The sequence below is a fragment of the Gobio gobio genome, assembly GCF_949357685.1.
Source record: "Gobio gobio genome assembly, chromosome: 20".
In the NCBI taxonomy this organism is placed as follows: domain Eukaryota; kingdom Metazoa; phylum Chordata; class Actinopteri; order Cypriniformes; family Gobionidae; genus Gobio; species Gobio gobio.
The window spans coordinates 42,478,625-42,503,536 of record NC_137113.1 but is presented as its reverse complement, the minus strand read 5'-3'; the positions used below and the strand labels follow the sequence as shown (position 1 = coordinate 42,503,536).

The following is a 24,912-nucleotide window of genomic DNA, read 5'->3' as shown; positions in this document are numbered from 1 at the left end:
GAGGGCAGCGCGTTAAACACTAATAATAACAAAGCGATACGAACCTATTGAGGGCAGCGCGTTAAACACTAATAATAACAAAGCGATACGAACCTATTGAGGGCAGCGCGTTAAACACTAATAATAACAAAGCGTACGAACCTATTGAGGGCAGCGCGTTAAACACTATTAATAACACAGTGATACAAACCTATTGAGTACTTCTGCCTTGATATCATCTGAATTTTTGCATATATCAGCTCCACAGACAGCGAGCAGTTTTGGAAAAGCATTTTTTACTGCAGTGACACGGTAACACTTTGCATTAGTTAACATGAACTAACCGTGAACAACATCTCTGTTCAGCATTAGTTCATCTTTGTTAACGTTAGTTCATAATATCCAGCTGTTCATGGTTTGTTCATGTTAGTTCACAGTGCATTAATGTTAGTAAGATTTTAATAATGCATTAGTAAATGTTGAAATTAAAATTAACAAAGATAAATAAATGCTTTATAAGTGCAGTTCATTATTAGTTCATGTTAACAAATGTAGTTAACTAATGTTAACTAATGTATACCTTATTAAGTGTTACCAGTGACACCATAAGCAGCTTTGATGTGGTCGAGCGATGAAGCAGTCAAATTAAAATGCATGTGATAGGACATTTAGACCAGTGTTTCCCAACCTTTTTTCAGACATGGCACCCTTTGAAAATGTTCTCCATTTTGTGGCCCCCCCTCGCATACGTTACGCTAGGGGTGTAACAGTACAGATTGCTCACGGTTCGGTTTGTATCACGGTTTTAGGTTCACGGTTTCGGTATGGTTCAGTATTTCCTATGTTCAGGGAAAAAAATAACTACTGTCAAATAAAAATAAAGAAAATAATAAGAACAAATAATTTAAATACAAGCAGCAGCACAAATAAATCCTATTGAGCAAAGATACTAATAAAATAAACTATGCTTTCCAGGTTTTTCAGGTAGGCCTACATCTAACATTAGTTTTCAGGTACAGAAAATGATTAAATGTAAAATAACATAGCATATTTGACTGTATAAATGAAAGATTAACCCTATTAAACTTACAAAAGCTATTCAATCAAGAGCAGTGAGTGATGTCCTTGTCTTTTGTTGTTTGACATTAAAGGGTTAGTTCACCCAAAAATGAAAATTCTGTCATTAATTACTCACCCTCATGTCGTTGGACACCCGTAAGACCTCCGTTCATATTCGGAACACAAATGAAGATATTTTAGTTGAAAGCTGATGGCTGAGAAAGGCTTCACACAGGCCTCCATTGGCATTCAGTACATTGACACTTCCAAGATCCATGAAAGGCACTTAAAACGTCGTTACAAAGTCTATCTCACCACAGTGGCTCTACAATAATCATACAATGCGACGACAATAGTTTTTGTGCGCAAAAAAAATCAAAATAACACCTTTATCCAACTTGTTCTTGTCTTCCGTGTGCGCCTCCACGACGCATGCGCGAGAATATGACGTAGCGCCGGTGTTCGGGAATCGATGAAATACACACTTTAACCCCATTTTGAGCACTACGCCGAGACCTAAAGCACGATCAATGTAGAATCCAACAGCTTAGACACGCGCGTCTTCCTCTGCTCGTAAACAAATCGCTTCTGGGTCATATGTCCGAACGCCGGATCTGCGTCATATTCTCGCGCATGCGTCGTGGAGGCGCACACGGAAGTCGAGAACAAGTTGGATAAAGGTGTTATTTTGATTTTTTTTTGTGCACAAAAACTATTGTCGTCGCATTGTATGATTATTGTAGAGCCACTGTGGTGAGATAGACTTTGTAACGACGTTTTAAGTGCCTTTCATGGATCTTGGAAGTGTCAATGTACTGAATGCCAATGGAGGCCTGTGTGAAGCCTTTCTCAGCCATCAGCTTTCAACTAAAATATCTTCATTTGTGTTCCGAATATGAACGGAGGTCTTACGGGTGTCCAACGACATGAGGGTGAGTAATTAATGACAGAATTTTCATTTTTGGGTGAACTAACCCTTTAAACAGACAGCAGTAAAGGCTACTGCCCCTTTAAGACTGCCCCTTTAAGAGCTAAAGCTCGGATATGCGTCGTCTTTCTCGACTGTATAAAGTTTACTTAAGGCATACAGACTATGTCTGCTAGAATACTCATCAAGATGGACATGTTGACATACTTAGTTAACTAATTTATACCTTATTAAGTGTTACCAGTGACACCATAAGCAGCTTTGATGTGGTCGAGCGATGAAGCAGTCAAATTAAAATGCATGTGATAGGACATTTAGACGATGATTATTAGCTCTGTGCATTTCTAATGTTCGCTAATTATCTTAGTAAACGTTGGAGGATGTTGAATTTTAACAAAATTGAAAGTAAATACACTTACCTTGTTATGAATGCATTCTCTCCAGATCAGCGATAACGGCTCAGTCTGGGGGATGCCCTCCACACGTACAAACCTCTTGATCCCGCCTCTGCTTCAATTTCATTGGTTGAATCTGTAAACCAATCATTTTCCTTTCTGCCCTCAGAACATGTTTGAGTAAGTAAAACTCCCATCTGCGATCGGCAGTACAGTTCTTAAATTCTTCTAAAAGAATAAGTTCTCATAGCGTCTTAAAATCTGTGACTTTGCTCGATACACACCACTTGTCAAATAAAACGCCCTTCTCTCTGGCGAATTCAACGAACGATTGACTGAAATGCTTTTTGTGGCCTCTAAACCGCTGCCTGTAGGCTTCTGGTACCAACTCATAAGCATGCAGGATTGCAGCTAATCATATCGTAATTTAAACTGTCTGTTTTGTTTTGTTTTTTTTCTGTTTTGTTTTGGGTTTTGTTTTGCAGACCTGGCAACCCTGTCCCTCGGTTCGCCCTTTATGCACTTTGTGCACTTCTTAGGCGTAGCCTGGTCTGGCCTTCGAAGTGCACGGCCTTCAAAGTGCGCACCCTTCACTTTGGGACGCAGCATTTGGTATAGGTCTGTCCCAAAATGTAGGCACAATAATTATTTTACCTTCAAGTTAAAATCATATACAGAAAAAAATTGCACTTAGTAAAGGCTAATTCAGTAGTTACCTTCAGCATCATTCTCAACTACAGTCTCTTCATCTCCAGCCTCCTCGTTATCTTCCTCATCTGCCTCTTCCTCTTCTGTTGTTTCTTCTTCTTCTTCTTCTGTTTGCTGTGCTGATGTCTCATCTTCTGCTAATCCTTCAACATCTACCTCTGTCTGATCCTCCTCCTCCTCCTCTTCTGCTACTTCTTCTGTATTTTCGTCCTCTTCATCTGTGTCTTCCTCCTCTTCATCTGCTTCTTCATCCTCTTCATCTTCTCCAACATGTCTCATCGTCTTCGTCTGCTTGTTCATCTTCTTGTCCTTCTGTATCATCTTCCTCTGCTTCTTCTTGTTCATCTACTCCAGTCTCATTATCTTCCTCTGCATCTTCTTGTTCATCTTCTACTCCTTCTGTCTCATCATCTTCATCTTCTATTCCTCCTGTCTCATCATCTTCATCTTCTTCTTCTGCTTCTTGTTCATCTACTCCTCTGGTCTCACTATCTTCCTCTGAAGCTTCTTGTTCATCCTCTACTCCTTCTGTCTCATCGCCTTCCTCTTCCTCTGCTCCTTCCTCCACTTCAGCCTCAGCTGCTTCTTCCTCCTCCTCCTCCGTTATCTCTGCTTCTGGTGACGCCTCTTCCCCAGGAGCGCTCTCTACTTCCTCATCTCCTCCTGCGTCATCAGCTGCTTCTCCACCTTCCTCATTATCAGCCACCTCCAGACCTCCGAGTTCCTCGGCTTCCTCACTTTTCAGCCTTTCTTCGGCCTGCGCAAAATCCCTGAACGCTCCAGTGCAAAGCAGAGCTACGATAAGCCCCAACAGCCAGCTGCGTGAAACTGCCATCTTGCCGTCACTCCCTCACACAAATGAAACACAAAAAAAACAGATAGTCCAGTCTATAAGAATGCGTTTGTATCCACCCTAGATTCTAAGTCTGAACACGTCCAGGATTCAAGATCACATAGAGGGACACCCTTCAAACCTACTTGGAGCTGCAGTCGCCGGATCCACCAGAGTGAATTAGAGTGACAGAGAGGGGGCTGGTCTCTGTTGTGTGGTCACATGCACACGCACACCATTCTATGAATGGTGTAGCACAGAGGAACATACTGAGATGATTGACAGGGCCACATGCACAAGACACACTTCTAATGCCCTTTATTACATCTTTGTCTATGTGAATGTGCGAGAGAATGTGAGATAAATAAAAAGATGATTACAGGGAGGCACAAATCAACTTTAGGAACAAATACACACAATTGAGTGAAGCCAGACCCATTTTGACCCTCCATAGGCCTGGCTGCATGGGACTGGTGGGTGGAAAGCTATATAAAGAGGTTCTCAATGGCAGCAGTACACTGCATGATCTGACCTTCAATAGATCACTCAACTACTGAAACTCCATCCCTCCCTCGCTCGCTCTCTTTCCCTATACAAGTCCTTTTCTAAAAGGTCACCTCTGTACTCTATATACTATTTCTTAACCACATCTTACCCTTTTATCTCCACTCTCTGCAACTCGGGCAATGGAAGTGTGAAGAATTTGTATTTACTTACCAGAAGATTTTCACATCTAAAAACCCACCAGTGGAGTTCTCCACAGGTTCCTCTAGCAGACCGTACCATGAAATCAAGATTTCAGTTATTTTAAAGGGGGGCACTCAGTTTCAGTCTCATGTCAATCTTGAGTACCTATAGAGTAGCATTGCATCCTGCATATCTCCGAAAAGTCTTTATTTTTATTATAACTATAAAAGGAAGATGCGCTGTTCCGAGTCTTTCCGAAAAAAGCCGTGCGGCTGGGGGCGTATCGTGTGGGCGGAGCTAAAGAATGTCGAGCGTGCGCCGCTGTTACTGTGTTGAGTGCGTCTGAAAGCTGCGTCATCCCTAAAAGCGGGAAAAAACTTTATTCAACATAAAAAATGGCTTTTAATCAGATACAGCCATACATCTATGATCCGGAATCAGACCCAGAGGCTGAAGTTGAACAGGAGCAGCAGCAAAAACGACTAGAGCAGGATATCTCTATGTGATATAAGTTACACTAACTATATAATATGCTTAGCGGCTTGTGTTTTTTACACATTTATACTTTAATTATATCGTGTGTGTGTGTGTGTGTGTGTGTGTGTGTGTGTGTGTGTGTGTGTGTGTGTGTGTGTGTGTGTGTGTGTGTGTAGACATGATTTGTAGTAAGCGGACTGGTTTTGCGCGTCAGGCTAGTGTTTACATAGAAAGACATGGAATAGTAGCGCATTTGAATGAAGAAGCGCGCTTATTTAGTTCAACATATTTCCCCATTCTTTGTGTATTGTTGTTTGGAGTGCTTTTACAATACACAAACATACACATATAGAGGCCAGCTAAACAAATGTACACACTATACATCGCATGCTCCATTGATCAATACGTGGTCATGTTTGGGCTACTTGATGGGCATAGGCAAAAACAGACATTTGAAGCAGTTTACTCACTGCCTGCGGTTCCAATGTTGGGACCTTTATCGTTGGGACCGCTCCATCCTTCAGTATTAGGCGATTTGAAAATCCGGAAAAGCAAATTCCATCCACTTTTGCCTTAACGCGGGGTTATTTGGCTACGAGCCAGCGCTTTGATGGGCGTAGCCTATTGCTTTCACGCGCTCTCTCTCTCTCTCTCTCTCGCGCGTGCGCTCTTCCGGTAGAATTGTCCGTACGGCCCATACAAGGAAATTCCGCCCTGTTGACGTCAAGCGGACCCATGATCAAAAAAAACTTTCCGAAACTTATGACTAACAGGAAGTACTAATTTTGGCAAAGAAATACTCCCATCAAACGTCCACCTTAGCTTTTGAAACTGTGTCCATGTTTAGCATGGGAATCCAAGTCTTTAACAGTGCAAAAAGATCACTATGCATGAAACAGCATTTCACCCCCCCTTTAACTGAAGCCTTTGAGCCAGATTTACTAAACAATGCAAATTAGAGTGAGACTGTAATCCTGTAAAAGTGTAGAAGTTCTGCGGGTGATCTACTAACAATGCGCAACTCATTTAAATAACAAAAATGTGATTTAGCAAACAATATGTTTGGATAATATCTTCTGGCATTCCAAATAAATGAACCCTTCCTTCTACCAAAATCTCTTCCTTCCTCAGCAACTATCGCAGCTCCAGACAGCAACATAGTAGGGGTGTAACGATACCCTCATGTCACAATTCAATACATATCATGATACTGTACTCACGATACAGACTGATCTCATGAAATGGCGTATGTATGACACGCCAATTCGTATGCCATTTTGGCATGCTATCAAGACGGATAATCGCTTTTTAGCGTGTTTATCAACGCCGTTTCATTCTATCCCCCTACACTGCCCCTACCCCTAAACCTACCCATCACACACACACACACACACACACACTGCCCCTACCCCTAAACCTACCCATCACAAGAAACATTCAGCATTTTTACATTTTCAAAAAAACATAATTTAGTATGTTTAGAAATACATTTACATTCAGGTGGAATCACACGGCGTAGACATACACGCGGAATCACACGGCGTAGACATACACGCGGAATCACACGGCATAGACATACACGCGGAGATGATGGTTCGTTTCGGCGTACACATACACGCAGAATCACACGGCATAGACATACACGCGGATAGCTCAAAATGCGTTCAGCCATTTGGCTTTAGAAAGTGGCGTGTATGTTTACGCAAAGTCATGATGTCATGTTGCACGATACAATATTATTGCGATACACCAAGACATATGGTAAAAGTTAACAAAAAATTTACTGTTGATTAAAATGCTCAATTTAGTATTACATTGCGGGTGGAAATGAATAGGCTTGGACTTGGTGCTGGTAACCCAATGCACAGGACACCGGTGACACCACAATCAACATATTCATGATTCTGAAGCTGAAAATACAGAATTAATTTAGACAAATATGACTGCACTTTGTCACAGTGTATATATATTTAAGATAATCTAGGCCATTTTTACTGGTAAAATAAGACATTTGGCATGATCAGGACCCACAGATATTTCCCCACTGCATTATTATACATTACATTCAACATTATATACACTGAACAAAATTATACATGCAACACTTTTTTTTTGCCCCCATTTTTCATGAGCTGACGTCAAAGATCTAAGACTTTTCCTATGTACACAAAAGGCCTATTTCTCTCAAATATTGTTCACAAATCTGTGTTAGTGAGCACTTCTCCCTTGCCGAGATAATCCATCCACCTCACAGGTGTGTGCAGATTAGACAGCATGATTATTGCACAGGTGTGCCTTAGGCTGGCCACAATAAAAGGCCACTCTAAAATGCGCAGTTGTCCTGTATTGGGGGGATCCGGCGGGGGGGGGGGGGGGGGGGGGTCCTTCACATAGAGTTGATCAGGTTGTTGATTGTGGCCTGTGGAATGCTGGTCCACTCCTCTTCAATGGCTGTGCAAAGTTACTGGATATTGGCAGGAACTGGAACACGCGGTCGTATAAGCCGATCCAGAGCATCCCAAAAATGCTCAATGGGTGAGTATGCTGGCCACGCAAGAACTGGGATGTTTTCAGCTTCCAGGAATTGTGTACAGATCCTTGCAACATGGGGCCGTGCATTATCATGCTGCAACAATCGGTTTGCATAACCAAAGAATTTCTGCACAAACCGTCAGAAACCATCTCAGGGAAGCTCATCTGCATGTTAGTCGTCCTCATCGGGGTTTCGACCTGACTGCAGTTCGTCGTCGTAACTGACTTGAGTGGAAATCCCGGTTTTCACTGTCCAGGGCAGATGGCAGACAGCGTGTATGGCGTCGTGTGGGTGAGCGGTTTGCTGATGTCAACGTTGTGGATCGAGTAGCCCATGGTGGTGGTGGGGTTATGGTATAGGCAGGCGTATGTTATAGACGACGAACACAGGTGCATTTTATTGATGGCATTTTGAATGCACAGAGATGCCGTGACGAGATCCTGAGGCCCATTGTTGTGCCATTCATTCTCGAACATCACCTCATGTTGCAGCATGATAATGCACGGCCCCATGTTGCAAGGATCTGTACACAATCCCTCTCACATATTGTTGCATTTTTGTATTGCGATATACACTCACCTAAAGGATTATTAGGAACACCATACTAATACTGTGTTTGACCCCCTTTCGCCTTCAGAACTGCCTTAATTCTACGTGGCATTGATTCAACAAGGTGCTGAAAGCATTCTTTAGAAATGTTGGCCCATATTGATAGGATAGCATCTTACAGTTGATGGAGATTTGTGGGATGCACATCCAGGGCACGAAGCTCACGTTCCACCACATCCCAAAGATGCTCTATTGGGTTGAGATCTGGTGACTGTGGGGGCCATTTTAGTACAGTGAACTCATTGTCATGTTCAAGAAACCAATTTGAAATTATTCGAGCTTTGTGACGGTGCATTATCCTGCTGGAAGTAGCCATCAGAGGATGGGTACATGGTGGTCATAAAGGGATGGACATGGTCAGAAACAATGCTCAGATAGGCCGTGGCATTTAAACGATGCCCAATTGGTACTAAGGGGCCTAAAGTGTGCCAAGAAAACATCCCCCACACCATTACACCACCACCACCAGCCTGCACAGGGGTAACAAGGCATGATGGATCCATGTTCTCATTCTGTTTATGCCAAATTCTGACTCTACCACCTGAATGTCTCAACAGAAATCAAGACTCATCAGACCAGGTAACATTTTTCCAGTCTTCAACTGTCCAATTTTGGTGAGCTTGTGCAAATTGTAGCCTCTTTTTCCTATTTGTAGTGGAGATGAGTGGTACCCGGTGGGGTCTTCTGCTGTTGTAGCCCATCCGCCTCAAGGTTGTGCGTGTTGTGGCTTCACAAATGCTTTGCTGCATACCTTGGTTGTAACGAGTGGTTATTTCAGTCAAAGTTGCTCTTCTATCAGCTTGAATCAGTCGGCCCATTCTCCTCTGACCTCTAGCATCAACAAGGCATTTTCGCCCACAGGACTGCTGCATACTGGATGTTTTTACCTTTTCACACCATTCTTTGTAAACCCTAGAAATGTTTGTGCTTGAAAATCCCAGTAACTGAGCAGATTGTGAAATACTCAGACCGGCCTGTCTGGCACCACCACCCATGCCACGCTCAAAATTGCTTAAATCACCTTTCTTTCCCATTCTGACATTCAGTTTGGAGTTCAGGAGATTGTCTTGACCAGGACCACACCCCTAAATGCATTGAAGCAACTGCCATGTGATTGGGTGATTAGATAATTGCATTAATGAGAAATTGAACAGGTGTTCCTAATAATCCTTTAGGTGAGTGTATAGTTACACCCCTACAACACATCTGGTATGTGTGGATTCCACCAGATGTGGGCCGGACCTGGTCCAACACTATGTTGCTGTCTGGGTCATGTCAAGCCCAAAATGGGTTAAGACATAATTTTTTGGGCGTTAAATAAATGTGCAAATACCCTTAAATTGACTTCCACATGCCTTAGTAAATGATGTTGCAGAATGTATTTAAATTTTTCACCTGAATGGTAAACTCCTACAAATGCATACACAATAAGCTCGGCAACAAAAATAACCATCCATGCCTTTTTCCTCGCTAATTTTTCACTATTTAATCCTGAGTTTTTTTTTTTTTTTACGTAAATCTGGCCGTTGGTCTGTTAGCTCTGGAGCCATCTATTTGCTAGTGTGCTCTTAAACGTGGACCAAAAAAAGTACTTTAGCAGTACATACTTAAAAGGGTCATGAAATGAAAAAATCTAAATTTCCTTTATTTACACATATAAGAGGTTATTCTAAAAACAGATAATAGATCAAAGTTGAAAATATTTAGTTTTCCACCCTTCTGAAACCTCAGGATTTGAAAAGGCTTCATTCATGACGCCAGTCCATCAAATCACAAGATTATTTGTGAAATGTAATATCAATTTCTGAGTGAAAATGGTTTCAAAGAAAATCCACAGATCAGTTTTATAGTGTAAACATTTTTAATTACACATTTGCATAAAAAGAAGTCATAACGAATTGTCTCTTATTGGCCTGAACCCTCCATAAAACACACAAAACAAGCACTACAAATTAATAAAAGAACTCATATTATAAACAGATTTAATAGATTACACTTTCAAGAAAAATTTGTGGGGTGTACAAGTCCAGAGAGTACACTGGGATTCTTTTGGCTTGTTTAAATTTGTTTTGGATGGGTGAGGATTAAAGTAGAGAGAACATAGTGAAGGATCTTTGTTGCCCCTGAAATCCGAGAGGCTTGGACACACAATCTATTTCTCTCATCTCTGTCTGCTGAGGTTGCCAAAACATTACAATCCCTCAAATAGTTAAGCTTACAATCCTTTAAATAGGTATTATATATTATTAGAATGCATTTTAAATGTAGTGTAATACAAATACAACAGGCAAATACAATATCATAAAAAAAACTTGAACTCTTTCCCTGCCATTGACAGAACTTTCCTGCTTTCCTTGTTTTCACTGTAATACGGTAGGGGAAAAGAGTTAATAAGAACATTAATGCAATTTGATCTTACAGAAAAGTAAAACATTTATTTTTGCTATATTTAAAATGTAAACATTCACTGCGTCTTTCAGTTTCATGTTTGAGTGTGAAAAACACTTGGGGTTACTTGACTGTAACCCTGTTCCCTGATAAAGCGGAATGAGATGCTGCATTAGCTTATGCAAATGGGAAATGTCTTTGACATAACCAGCTGTGAAAATAGTGTGAAAACACGTCAATGAAATTGACCCGGAGGTATTTATAGCCTCGGCCGGTGACGTCATAGGCGCACCTGCTGCACGAGGCTATAAATAGATGAGCTTCAGCTGGAGCAAACCAGATCTTCTTTGTTTGAAGACCAGTCCTGAAGCATCATCAGCACGGCCCAGCAATGCAGCATCTCGTTCCGCTTTATCAGGGAACAGGGTTACAGTCAAGTAACCCCAAGTGTTCCCTTTCAAAAGCTACCCCTTGTTAACGCAGTAGAAGAGGCGACTCCCCTGGTGGAGTGAGCCCTTAATCCTATAGGTGAAGCTTGACCGTGCACCTCATAGGCAAGAGCAGTAGCATCCCTGACCCAATGTGAAATTGTTTGATGGTGGCAGAACCTCTGTTACGGCCCCCATGGCAAACAGACAGTTGCTCTGACTTACGCCACTGGCTAGTGCGGTGGACGTAGGCCTGAAGAGCATGGACTGGACACAGTCTATGAAGTTTCTCCTGATCCGGCGTTGTGAACGGCAGAGGGCAGAAGGTTTCAAGAGTGACAGGATGTACAGTCGACAAAGGAACCTTAGGCAGGTAGTCAGGGTGGGGATGCAAAATCACTTTCACCAAACCTGGGGCAAATTCTAAGCAGGATGGTGATATTGACAGAGCCTGCATGTCCCCAATTCTTTTCAGAGAAGTTATAGCCATAAGAAAAACCATCTTTAGAGTCAGAAGTTCGTCAGACGCTGATTCTAGAGGTTCAAAGGGGGTCTCAACCAGACCCTCGAGGGCTAAAACTAAGTCCCATGAAGGGATCTTGGCTCTTAATGGAGGCCACAACTGCCTGGCACAACAAAGTGAGCAGGCAGAAGATGCCTCCCAAGCGGCACCCCATCCACCAGGGCATGGCAAGCCAAAAGAGCGGCCACATAAACCCTGAGAGTGGAGGGGCAAGCTAATGTTTCAAAGGGGGTCTCAACCAGACCCTCGAGGACTTAAGCTAAGTCCCATGAAGGGATCTTGGTTCTAACAGGTGGTCTCAACCGCCTACCCCACGAATGAAGCGAGCGAGTAGAGGATGTCTCCCGAGCGGCACCCCATCCACCAAGGCGTGGCAAGCCGAAAGAGCGGCCACATGAACCCTGAGAGTGGAGGGGCAGGTGCCTGATGATAACTTTTCTTGCAGAAAATCCAGAACAGAAGTAACCTGGCAGTTGACTGAATCTACATTGTGTCGTACACCACCTTTCAAAGACACCCCATTTATTAGCATAAACTTTCCGAGTGGAGGAAGCTCTAGCACTTAGGATGGTCTCAATAACTGCAGGCGAAAGCCCCGTGTCCCTCAGTTGGTGCCCTTCAGGGGCCAAACATGAAGGTTCCACAGGTCGGGCCTGGAATGGAATATCGTGCCCTCTGCCTGAGACAGAAGGTCCCTCCTCGCCGGAATCGCCCAAGGCGAGCCATTGAGGAGAGACACTATCTCCGAGAACCAAACCCTGTTCGACCAACGCAGAGCTATCGATAAGAAGCAAGACCCTTGTTGGCGAACCCCGGCTAGAACTCCCAGGAGCAGAGCGACTGGAAGGAGGGCATACAGACGCATTTTGGGCCATGTATGAACCATCACATCCAGACCCAGCGGGGCTGGGTGACAGAGAGAAGCAGGGACATTGCGCTGTCTGAGAAGAGGCGAAGAGGTCCACTCCCTGTGGTCAGCTCTGTAAAATCTGATCCAGATCTGCTTGACTACTTCTGGGTGGAGTTTCCACCCCCCATATGTAACTCTGTCTGGACAGTAAATCTGCTCCCACATTCAACCGCCCTTGAATGTACACTGCTCGAGTGACAGGAACTTGTTCTGAGCCCAGAGAAAAATCTGTCTCGCTATTCTGATAGCGTGAGCACAGACCCCCCCTGGTGATTATATATGAGATATTTAGCTGTATTGTCCACCCGCAATAGGACATGACAGCCCCTCAATTGGGGGAGAAAGTATTTCAGGGCCAGAAATACAGCCGTCAACTCGAGGCAGTTGATGTGCCAACTGAGTTGATGACCCTCCCATTCCCGTTGGGCTGGACGACCACTTAAGGCCGCACCCCAGCCCGTCAGGGAAGCGTCCGTCGTTAGCAACTTGCGACGACAAGGTACGCCTAGAGTGGGACCCAAGGCAAAAACCGGGGTCTGAACCACATAGTTAGTGTACGAAGCAACATGGCGCGCCACTTTATTTGCCTGAGGATTGGCCCTAAGTCCTCTGGCTTTGAGCCACAACTGAAACGGTCTTATGTGCAACAACCCCAAAGGGAAACCCGTGGAAGCTGATGCCATTAGACCTAACACTCTGGTGCTGATGATCAGTAAGATCTTGGTCTAGCCTGACTTTGCTCAGGGAATACTGAATGGTCTTGATTCAAGCGGGAAACCATTGTGCCCACCTTGTGACCAAAAACCGAACAAACCCTAGATAAGTCGTTCTCTGGGCAGGAGAAAGATCACTTTTCTTGGTGTTGAGTCTCAACCCTAGAGAAACTAGATGAGCCAACACACTGTGTTGAAGCACCATCTCATGTGATTGTGCTAATTTTAGCAATCGCCTCTGTAATTCAAAATTTGAATGCCCCGGAATCCCAATGGAGCCGGTAATACATCCATACATTTTGTATACATGCGGTTACAAGGCTAGCCAAATGGAAGACCCGAAATTGGTAAGCTTTTGCCCCCAAGAGCGAACCTCAGGAACTTCCTGTGTTGTGGCAGACTTTATATGCGAATACATGCGTCCTTCTGATCAATCGTGCCGAATCCAATCACAATGTTGAATATGCGACACGACCGCCTTCACTGTAACATCTTGACCTTGAGTACTTTAACTGCTTCACGGTTTAAGACTCGAAGATCTGAGATTGGACATCCTACTGGGGACCAGGAAGTAACTGCTGTCACTTGTGACAGTACGAATGCCAACTCCGCCTTCACGGAAGTGGAGACCACGCCGTTCAAACAAGGAGGATGACAAATAAATTAGTTTACTAATTTTTACCGTGCTTAACACCCATGCAGAAACGCCTGGCAGAAGTTCACACGCTGCCTGAGACTCTGAGAGTTACAATTTTAACACTTCCTGTTGAGGGGATGTTAGACGTTCTATGTCCTGGATGATAGCAGGATTTAAACACTGAACGTCTAACATTTCACTGGAAACCACTGCCCCCCCGAATCACCAGAGGCGGCGGGGATGGAGTAGTTTTGAGGATAACGGGGTGGGGCGAGCAAATGTTTGACACGCCCTGTCCCGTGGGGGCAGACTGGGCACCAGACCACCGGACTTCTTATATTGATGACAGTCCCGAGGTCTGCCCTGGGAGGTTGTTGAGGATGACGAGCCGGTCTCCAGTCTTTACGAGGGAGAGCGCGACTCGCCACACTCTGCTTATTACCCCCCTAAATCTTGAAGGACTGAAGAGAGGTTATGTGGCTGATAGCCCCTCCCCTTGAGTGCATTGAGGAAGAAACTGAGTGAACACTTCCCCATGTTTCTTCCACTCCTTTAAATCTGGCCACTACAGAGTTAACTGAGTCACCAAATGAACCACTCAAATCCTTCAGAAGGTCAGCCTGATATGCCTGCAAGACAGCCATGGTGTGCAGCGCAGCACCAGCCTGTCCCTTTATATTTATTATTCTTATATAAATCATATACAATATATATTCCATATAAAATAATATATTATATATATATATTCCATATAAAATAATATACAATATATAATTCATATACATAAGCTTTGCCCATGACAGCCGACGTTTATTTTCTACATGGCTTTATGGGGAGGTATGTCTCTTTAATGAAAATGCAGACCCAGGCGAGAGATAGCTCGTGAGCGTTTCCCACCTGGGTATTCTCACATATCCACGCGATTTCGCACCCATGATAGTCGAAAATGTCGAAGTCAAGGGTACAAAAACACGTGAAGTAAATGCTTTCTAGACAGAAACTTCAAGCTCACTGCGTTTGGGGATCTCTCATTCACGGTGCCAGACAAACTGCCCTGGCCACCGCGCGAACAACCACCTCGATAAATTCCTCGTATGGATTCACTATCATGTGAGGAACGATCGCAGGCGGCTGCTCGAGGTCCGCGGACCCAGAGATTCATCATCATTCCCCGCGCGAGCCGAAGAAACGCCGGAGCGCGCTTCGCGGGGAAACATGCATTTGGTGAGCGAGCAAGCGAAAGGGACGGACCCGTCTCTTGCTCGTCAACAAACCCATTCGAGAGCTCCGAAAACTGGTGCGGACTGAAAGTAGCCCAGATGAGCATAAAGCATTCTAACTGTAAAGGCTTGCAATGCTCGCACTCATAACACAGAGTTGGTCTGAAAACAAAAAGACCTGGTTTGCTCCAGCTGAAGCTCATCTATTTATAGCCTCGTGCAGCAGGTGCGCCTATGACGTCACCGGCCGAGGCTATAAATACCTCCGGGTCAATTTCATTGACGTGTTTTCACACTATTTTCACAGCTGGTTATGTCAAAGACATTTTCCATTTGCATAAGCTTATGCAGCATTGAGTGTAGCTTTTGAAAGGGAACACTTAATTTTAGATGTTTAATTTGTTTGGTTTGTCAAATAATACAGTCAGATAAAAAAAAAAAAATGATATCCTTTGCAACACGAGGCTAATGAATATAATGTGTTCAGGGTTTTTTTGTTGTCGTTGTTTGCAACCAATAAGGTGTAAAATGTTATATGCACAAGTTATAATACGCTTGTTTGTTTGCACTGCGGCTTTTCAGCCATGTTGCTTTCTTCTTAATAATGTTAGCGCTTTATAAAATCTGATTCTATGAATACAATCACCTTGACCTTTAAAAAAATAACTACATTTACTGACAATAAAACTATTATTTGATTAATCTATGAATGTAACATGCCATAACTGACCTTTCAAATGTACAGTAAGTTCAAGGACATTCTGTGCCCTGTTCTCTTACTCCAGTCATTCCCACAATTACATGGAAAACGAGGACAGGTCATTTGGGAGTACTAAAGTTGAAAGAGCAGGAAGAACCATGAAAAGGCCAGGATGACCAGGTTAAAAATGGAAACCAGAACAATGAAACAAGGGTAGTTTTTTGAAAAGTCATCACCCCTCCGGAGTTTCAGTGTCTCTCTGCGGCTTCTTGCTGTATGTGTCCATGAGAGTGAGAGACAGAGGACGAATACAGAAGAGAAGGCTCTTTTTCACTTCTCAAGGGAGGCTGAAACAACAACTGATGACAAAAAGATGAAACGCAGTAACATCAGTACATGCTGGAAATGAAAATATCTTTTAATTGTCACGCAATGGCAAATACATCCATTAAAACTGGTTCTCAACTTGTTTGATTGGGCAAAAAAAAAAACTGACATCAACAACATCCTTCATTTTAAAAGATGACAAATGTATTTATGTTGCTATCTAGGCATGATTAGTTACAGTTGTATTTTACGCATTGCATAATTTCCAGACAGAAGTTTACAGCAATTCTCCAGTATTGCTCCAAAAAAAAAAAATGTTTAAGAGTACAATTGTAATTTACAACAATATATTTTATTAATTTTGTACAATTAGAGTTAAAACTAATAATAACATTAAAAATTGCAATATGAGACAAAATATGGTATTATAAAATATTTGTATTATAACTAAAACAAATTATTATTGCATATTTTTTATTTTACAGTACAGTTGTAATGTACAACAATAATATATTATTGTTTTTTACAATTAAGAGTTAAAACTAATAACAACATTTCGAATCGCAATGACAAACTATAGTATTATAAAATATATTGGTATTATGACAAATAAAATGAATATTGCATATTTTTATTTTACAGTACAATTATAATTTACAACAATAATTGAAAACTCTATATATATATATAAGACATTCAACAAAACAATAAAAATAAAGCACTTGGGGCACTAAAAAAGATTTAATATTTTATTTTTGCACTTGAATATCATGTGACCATTAACAGACATCAGAGAACCGTAAGCACGAGAATGTGTTGTGAAATTATTAAAATATTAACTTAAAATATCTCTTGGGGTACTTAAAAAAAAATATTTCACATCTAAGTGGTTTGACTGACAAAAAAGCTTGGGAGCCCCTGATTTAAATTATCTTTTTTTTTTTTTGCATACTATACTTTATGCTATTATTTTTTTTCGGTTATGACCCACCAGTTGAGAAACACTGTTAAAATGCATGTACTGCGACACAACAAGCAGGTGTACCTTTGCGTGTAGGGTGTGCTTTAGTGCCCTTCCCGGTACTGCTTTGAGACAGAGCTTCCATAATCCACTGAAGAGAAGATGTACAGAACTCCATCTGCATATAGGGGAGTATTCCTCTTTAAACAACAGTTTGACAGTCTATATACAGTGCAATACAGAAATCACATCATGTGTCTTTACCTCTGATTCTAGTGTTCGCAGTCTGCGGTGAACATCTCTGATCTCGCCGACCTGCTTGAGGACACCATCCACTCTGAAACATGCACAAAACATCAACATTCCACAATAATCTGAGGTAAAATAAGGTTTACAATCACATCTGTCCTGTAAAAAAAGAAGTAACGACATATGTTTTCTTCTATATTTAAACTTACACCGGAGTGAAACAAAACGAAAACATTAAATTAGGGTAGAGACTTAGTTCTATTCATCAGTTGTTGATTGGATGTTGAGATGTGGGCGTGGCACTCAAAAGTGTATACGTACTACCGGCACATCCGGGAACTTAACTGTCCATTTCGTCACCGCCCCTTTTTAGGGGAAAATAAACTAGACTTCCCATACACTTCAATTCAAAATAGCGGCACAAAACAATGTCCGAACACAGCCGGCAGCTGTGAATAACTTAAGAAATCACTCAGATTAAACATGTCAAGGAATTATATGTCCATTCTGCCTTTCATAGAGCATGGAAGATACATCCACACACTTCATTTGGTCAAATTAAAAACATGTCCCTTCATTCTCCCAGCGTCAAATTGGTGTAACAAGTGAATGATTTTACTTCATTTTTGAAAGTAAACATCTTTGAATGTATATATTATGTCTTTATATTTAGAGTACTGGGGCCGGTTGCATAAACCATTAAGACTAGTCTTACAAGTTAGACATACATTTTTTTTCTTTAAGACTGTTCATAATTTTTTTAAATCAGTTACATAAAAACATAGACTGGCCTAATTTGATATATGAAAAGTAAGACTGAATGCCCCTTGCCTAACTGCTAGTGGCTCATACTAGATCTTAAGACACTGTCTTAACATAATGGCTTAGTTTATGCAACTGGCCCCTGAGTGTACTTTTCTGTCCAGCCATACAACTAGCCTGACTTTGCTTCCGATAGCATAATCCGTACTTCATGATTCAAAAACTAAGTAAAATCATTCACTGGCTTACCTGGTGACTCGATGAGGTGCGAGTAAATGTCCGGGTAAGACACCTCTGGCCACTGGGTGGGGTTGTTACACCAATTTGACGGTGGGAGAATGAAGGGACATTTTTTTTCAATTCACCAAATTAAGTGTGTGGATGTATCTTTCATGCTCTATGGCAGGCAGGCTGGACATATAATTACTTGACATGTTTAATTCTTAGTGATATCTTAAGTTATTCACAGCTGCCGGCTGTATACGGACATTGTTTTGTGCCGCTATTTTGTATTGAAGTGTATGGGAAGTCTAGTTTATTTTCCCCTAAAAAGGGGCAGTGACGAAAGTTCCCGATGTGCCGGTAGTCCGTATGCAGATGAGTGTGAGGGGCGGAGTTTAAGTGAAAAGTCCTGCATACATCACTAGAGAGAAATCTGACAATTTCACAAGAAGGTCCAGTTATGACATTTGATTAAACATTATGAGGTCAAAACCTTTTTTCAAAAAAAGAAATGTCCATGAATGGATCGTGCAGTGAAAGTGCAGTCATTTACCATTGCTTGACGAAATTTTGTGGGTGAAATCCAGTCATTTTAATTGGAATATGTGTGATCAGAAAATTCATGTGAGGGCAAAAAAAGCTTCCAATACAGATTAAATTGCGTCGTGGGACCAACAAAATGTTATTAATATGGATATTTTTCGTTTTGCTTCAGAAGGCCTTTATTAACCCTCTGGAGCCGTGTGGATTACTCTTATGATGGATGGATGGGCTTTTTGGGTACCATTCACCCCCATTATAAAGCTTGGAAGAGCCAGGATATTAATATAACTCTGATTGTGCTTGCCTAAAAGAAGAAAGTCACCTAGGATGGCTTGAGAGTGAGTAAATGATGGGATAATATTCATTATTGCATATTTCCTAAAGTACAAGTAATTGTTTTTTCTTGACATTTTCCACCCTCTCTTTATCCACTTTGTGAAAGACTTATGAGAAAGTTGTACGAGTATGTCTACATAACAGAAAAATGTTGTTTTTCATGCAAGTTTGACTCACTTAGCACTCGTGCGTTTCAGCCTCTCAGAGTCGGTCCCTTTTTGTTTTTTGCTCTCGAAAGCCAGGAAGTTCTCCTTCTGCAAGGTCTCCCATTTCACCAGCTTGTTAGCCTCTGTACCCGTCAAATCAAGGGCTATTATAAAAGACAAATACAGACAAATTTTACGTTACGTCATATTTCATCTTCAACAAATCTTCTAAAATCATTGCGTGTGTTCACACTTGGCATGTTTAGTTTGATTATAATGCACACTGGTGCAATTGCTCTGTTAGTGCGGTTCATTTGAAGTGTAAATATGGCCATTTAAACACTGGTGCACACCAAACAAGCAGACCGAGACCCCTGAGAAGGTGGTTCTCAGTTCATTTTCAATAACATTTCATGTGCAACAAATTCTGATCTGTGTCAGATGAGAGTAAAAAATCAGATTTTTTTTGTGCCAGTGTAAACGCAGCCATTTTCAAATGGCCATATGCTCACGAAGGCATCATTTGTTTGATTAAAAAACACAGTAAAAGCATATTGTGAAATATACACGTTTTTTGTATCTTTAGGTTCGACCTTAAAAATGACAGTACCAGGACTAAATGTATCATTTTCTGTGTTGGTCCGGATCAAAAGGACCAAGTGAACCAAGTGTGAACACACCCTAATATACCAAAATGTTTACTATAATTTACCAAAATGTTGGATTTTGGTGGATTTCACTTTGCAGAAGTTTCTTTTGATAAAGAGGTTGATGTGGGATAGGATGATGAAGGGTGGAGCGAGAATTGGACGAGAATGATACTCCACTATCAGATTATACCGCTGGAACTTCCAGTATGTGTCACTGCGCTCCTGAACCTTAGAGAAGGTATAGCTGCACAAACAGACACAAGGAGAAGAGAAATAAATGGATGGATCATTTGATGGCTACATACACCAGATAGAAAAAGAATACCTGAATGTGGCGATGAGCAGGTTGACAAGTAGGATGTTGGTGACCAGTAGGAAGATGACCAGCAAGATGACCACAAGCCAGTTGTGGCTGTTGTCTCTACACGGCTCTTTCCCTTCATTAATCAATGTCAGATTATCTGTGCACTCTCGATCCCAAATCTTGCCAGCTTAACACAAACAAACACACACAAATCAGTGGATGCTAGCAAAATCTGGTAAAATATTATTGTCAAGTGAAGTGTAAATCAGAAGTGAGCCTACTGTCTATCTCTTCCACAGGAATATGTCCAAATATATGCAAATATGGTCTGTACAATACTCGACGGAACGCTCTATCAGGGCTTGGATCGTATGCATATAGAAGAGCTTGATTGGCCACTCCATACGCGCTCAGCCACACCGCCAGAAAGAATAAGAAGAAGAACGCATCCTTTATCTGTGGTTCAAAAACATTCATACAAAATAGAAAGAGGAGTGAATTAGTGGATATAATCAGGGCTTGACAATAACACCCGGCAAATGTGGGTGGATTTCAGGAGTGGTGTGTAAAACAGGCACTCCTACTAGTCAGTTTTGTGGGTTGAATTGTATACATAATATACTAGGGCTGCCACTAACGATTATTTTTGATATCGATTAATCTATCGACTAATTTATCACAATAATTTTTGACAATTTTACTTAAAACATTTAATTTAACTTGCAACTTTGGCATTCAGTAGTGTACTATAAAAAAAAGTATAAATGTAAACAAGCCCTTGACAAAATGTAAAACTAAAAGAGTAAAAATGTAAAAAGGTCCAAATTTGTAAACCAAAATAACAAAAAAAAGAGAATATCAGCAAATACCTTTTATATAGAATAGTGTTGTCACGATACCAAAATTATGACTTCGATACGATACCAGACTAAAATACCTCAATACCGAGACTGAATCCATACCATGGCAAAAAACTGTAAAAGTAATTATGACAGAACATGAATATGACAGAACTTACTATTCATTGTTTTATCAAATAATAAAAAAATAAAATAAAATAAAAACTCACTTGGCCAGCATGTTCCTGCCCTGCTTTTTGACTACCCCCCCTTTATTTACAAATAATAATATAATAATAATAACTATACATGCCAGTATACATGTTAACATCCTTACAGAGATGTTTGCAACAATCGCATTATTATCAATCATGTTAACACTAACCACTATTCTGAACAGGTTGGGATGACCAAAATCTTATTTCATGATACGAGTAATTTAATATCTTTTAAATGTAATTTATAATTACAATATAGATATTTAATTTTATATAGATATTTTCTTTTTAATAAGCCAAAATGTAAAATTACAAACAATATGACAAAAACAGTGCTTTATTTTCAGCTACAGTAGCATTCAATAAAGAAATTAAATAATCAAATGTAAAAACAAAAATGCATAGTCACTCTGTAAATTAACTATACACTGACTCTTAATAAATATATTAAAGTTCCCTTTCAGTCGGTCACGTTCGACGTACGTCGGAACTGACCGACGAATTGGGATCTGTTTCAGAGACCAATCTACTTCGAGTGTATTAAAAACGAGCCAATGGACATTGGCATGCGGTGCACGCATTCCACGCACCGCCCCGCATTGCGGGTATAAATACGGAAGTGGAAGTACCGCATATTGCTTTCAACTTCGGAGCCGAGCATTACATGTTCCTACGAAGAGTGTGTTTACACAAACTAAACGAGTCTCTACGAGAAGATCAGCTTACCTGTTCCAGTGTCGGTGTGACGGCGCTTTACAGCGGTGGTCGCGAGCAGAAGAAATCTGTCGGTTCGCTGGGCGTTTCCTCTGAGTGCTTACAGTGGGCTTGCACCTTTAAACCACTGTGAGCCGCGGCTATTCCCCTGTGTGCCTCGGCACTTGTTGGAGCGGTTCTCTCTTCTCTCTATCACTAAAAGAGCAACACGGTTTGACCCTGCGTCTTTTTCAAGATGTCATTCAAACCGTGTGTTTCTGGATGAGGTTGTTTCCTGTCCTCATTTGACGGCCACGATCTCTCTCACATATAAACATGTGAGATTGCTTTCGTGGGTGATTCATGCTCTCTCAGGAGAGCATAGTCACGTCGGCGCGTTGTTCGTCTCCCCTTTCTCGTAAGGGCTTGAGCGTTCAGCGCGCCGTGTGCCGTCGAGCGCCGGCTGACAGCGGGGGTTGCCACGGCAACCCAGCGCGTCACTCGGCGCTCTCTAGATGCGCGGTCCAGACTATGAAACCTCAAACGGGGTTGAGTCCCTTTGCTTATTCCCTGATCTAGTTTCTTTTCTGGTGCTCCAGAAAAGGATTATTTTGGTTAATAAGCCTTGGTGACCTGAGGATTACAGTGGGGCATCCCCGCCGGGTACATCTCTTCGGGCCCCCACTCCTCTATCGCATCATGAGCATGTTGAGACTTTGTTCGTGGGTGGTTCATGTTCTCTCATGGGGACATGGCCACGTCGGCGCGTTGTTCGTCCTGCCCCTTTAATAGGGGCTTGAGCGTTCAGCGTACCGTGTGCCGTCGAGTCTGGCGGCCACGCCCACTGTCTCTCATGCCTGCTGGTAGCCCAGATGGGATTGCTGGTCCTTTTTAAAAAAAAAAAAAAAAAGGGGGACCCAGCATTTCATTTGTGGCTCTGGCAGAGGACAGATGTCAATTGCTGCATCGGAGAGAGGGCTGTTATGCGCTGGAGATGATGACGCTGAGTTTCCCACTATAATAGTGTGTGCTCATGCTGAATCAGATTCAGTGTTGACAGCCATGCCTTCCAGGGTGGCTGCCTGGATGTGCATTGGAAGAATTTAGCAGTGTGGAACTTTTGGTGTCAAAATATGGAACGCCAAAAGGGCCATAATCTGTATGAATTTTTTCGCTCTCTCACTACCCTCTTTCCTGCATGCACGAGGGTAGTCTTGACTCGGGGGTTATGCAGGAACTGCGTGCAGTGATGGACCTCGCTCTCCGGGTGACAGAAGTCACTGCACGCTCCCTGGGTCAGGCGATGTCCACGTTAGTGGTCCAGGAAGCTGGGGCTAGACCTGGCAGATATGCGTGAGCCTGACAGAGTTCGGTTCCTCAACGCCCCTGTCTGTCAGGCTATCCTCTTCGGCGACGCTGTCGAGAACTCGCCCAGCAGTTCTCGGTGGCCCAGAAGTGGATGGAGGTTTAAAAAAAAAAAAAAAAAAAAAAAACATCCTGCCCCGACGACTAGCTGCTGCCTCCACCCAGTCGTCGGCTGCAGCACCTCCATCTGCTTGTCGCCGAGGGTGCCCCCCCTGCGTCCGCCTCCGCCCCTGCTAAGCCAAGCAGCAGCCTCCACCCGGGCAGCAGGTGGCCGGGCGCAGGGGATGTGCCCAACCCGTCCAGGATACCGCGAGTCCGCTAGCAAGCACATGGGCGAGCGGCCCTGGAACGGGCAGCCCAGCGAGATGGCAAGCTGCTCGGGGAGAAGGTGTCCGCACCCCTCCCTCCCCCGGAGGAGGACCGGGGGGAGAATATTTTTTCGGTTCGGTCCTGCCGCTGGCTCTCCGGAGTCCAGCGGTACCCACATTCTCAGAGCAGTTTCCTCCCTCCCTGGGCTCTGAGAGGGTCAGGTTGGCAGTGTGCGACGCCCCCGGGCCTTGCCACTCCTTTCCTCCCCTCTCCCCCTTCGCCAGGGGGCAGCAGTGTGGGCACCGAGGACGCCCCCGGGCCTTCTCACCCACACTCTGCCCCACCTGGAGTACTCAGACAACACTCCGGGCCGCCTCCGCGCCTCCCGAGTCGGGTCTGAGTGCTCCACCTCGCTGCCTCACCCCGGGTACGTCTGTGGTGCCGATGATCCCGCTTGTTTGGTCTCTGGGGGCCTGGCTAAAAGGCCTCCCCGGACCGTCATGCTGGCTCATCTGTACCATCAGACTCGGCTATGCGATTCGTCGCACGCCGGCCTCCCAAGTACAGGGGCATCCTCTTCACCTCAGTGTGGAGCTCGGATGCCCATGTCTTGCGGTCAGAGATCGATGTCCTGCTGGCGAAGGGCGCGGTCGAGCCGGTTCCTCCAGCCGATATGAGGTCGGGGTTCTACAGCCCCTACTTCATTGTACCCAAGAAAGGTGGTGGGTTAAGACCAATCTTGGACCTGCGCATTTTGAATCGGGCCCTGCACAAGCTCCCGTTCAAGATGTTAATGCAGAAACGCAATTTTCAGTGCATCCGTCCCCAAGATTGGTTCGCAGCGATCGACCTGAAGCCCTTCGGGCTGTCCCTGTCGCCTCGCGTCTCCACGAAAGGCGTAGAGGCAGCCATTGTTCCGCTTGGAGAACGCGGCGTTCGCTTACTCAACTATCTTGACGACTGGCTTATTCTCGCCCAGTCTCGGGAGCAGTTGTGCGAACACAGGGACATGGTGCTCAGTCACCTCAGCCTGTTGGGACTTCGGGTCAACCGAGAGAAGAGCAAACTCTGTCCCACGCAGAGGATCTCTTGTCTCGGTATGGAGCTGGATTCGGTCAGCCGGACGGCGCGCCTCACTCCGGAGCGCGTCCGGTCAGTGTTGAACTGCTTGAATACGTTCAATGGCAGGACAGCGGCCCCACTGAAACTTTTTCAGAGGCTCCTGGGGCATATGGCATCCGCAGCCGCGGTAACGCCGCTCG

General features: G+C 43.2%; 1 protein-coding gene across 1 annotated transcript in view; it reads right to left on the bottom strand.

The window, feature by feature from the left end:
• Positions 1-10,054: 10,054 nt before the first annotated feature.
• The window catches only part of LOC307144221 (transient receptor potential cation channel subfamily M member 4-like), a gene marked incomplete at its 5' end in the record, with an annotated part of 85,455 nt that continues 70,597 nt past the window's right edge, over positions 10,055-24,912 (bottom strand). Inside the window, 8 exons of the mRNA XM_079846326.1 lie at positions 10,055-10,711; positions 15,407-16,085; positions 17,099-17,192; positions 17,279-17,351; positions 19,304-19,436; positions 19,985-20,166; positions 20,248-20,413; positions 20,508-20,682. Of these exons, the coding sequence (XP_079702452.1) occupies positions 16,057-16,085; positions 17,099-17,192; positions 17,279-17,351; positions 19,304-19,436; positions 19,985-20,166; positions 20,248-20,413; positions 20,508-20,682 (852 nt within the window). The 3' untranslated portion in view covers positions 10,055-10,711; positions 15,407-16,056. The remainder of the gene's footprint in view (positions 10,712-15,406; positions 16,086-17,098; positions 17,193-17,278; positions 17,352-19,303; positions 19,437-19,984; positions 20,167-20,247; positions 20,414-20,507; positions 20,683-24,912) is intronic.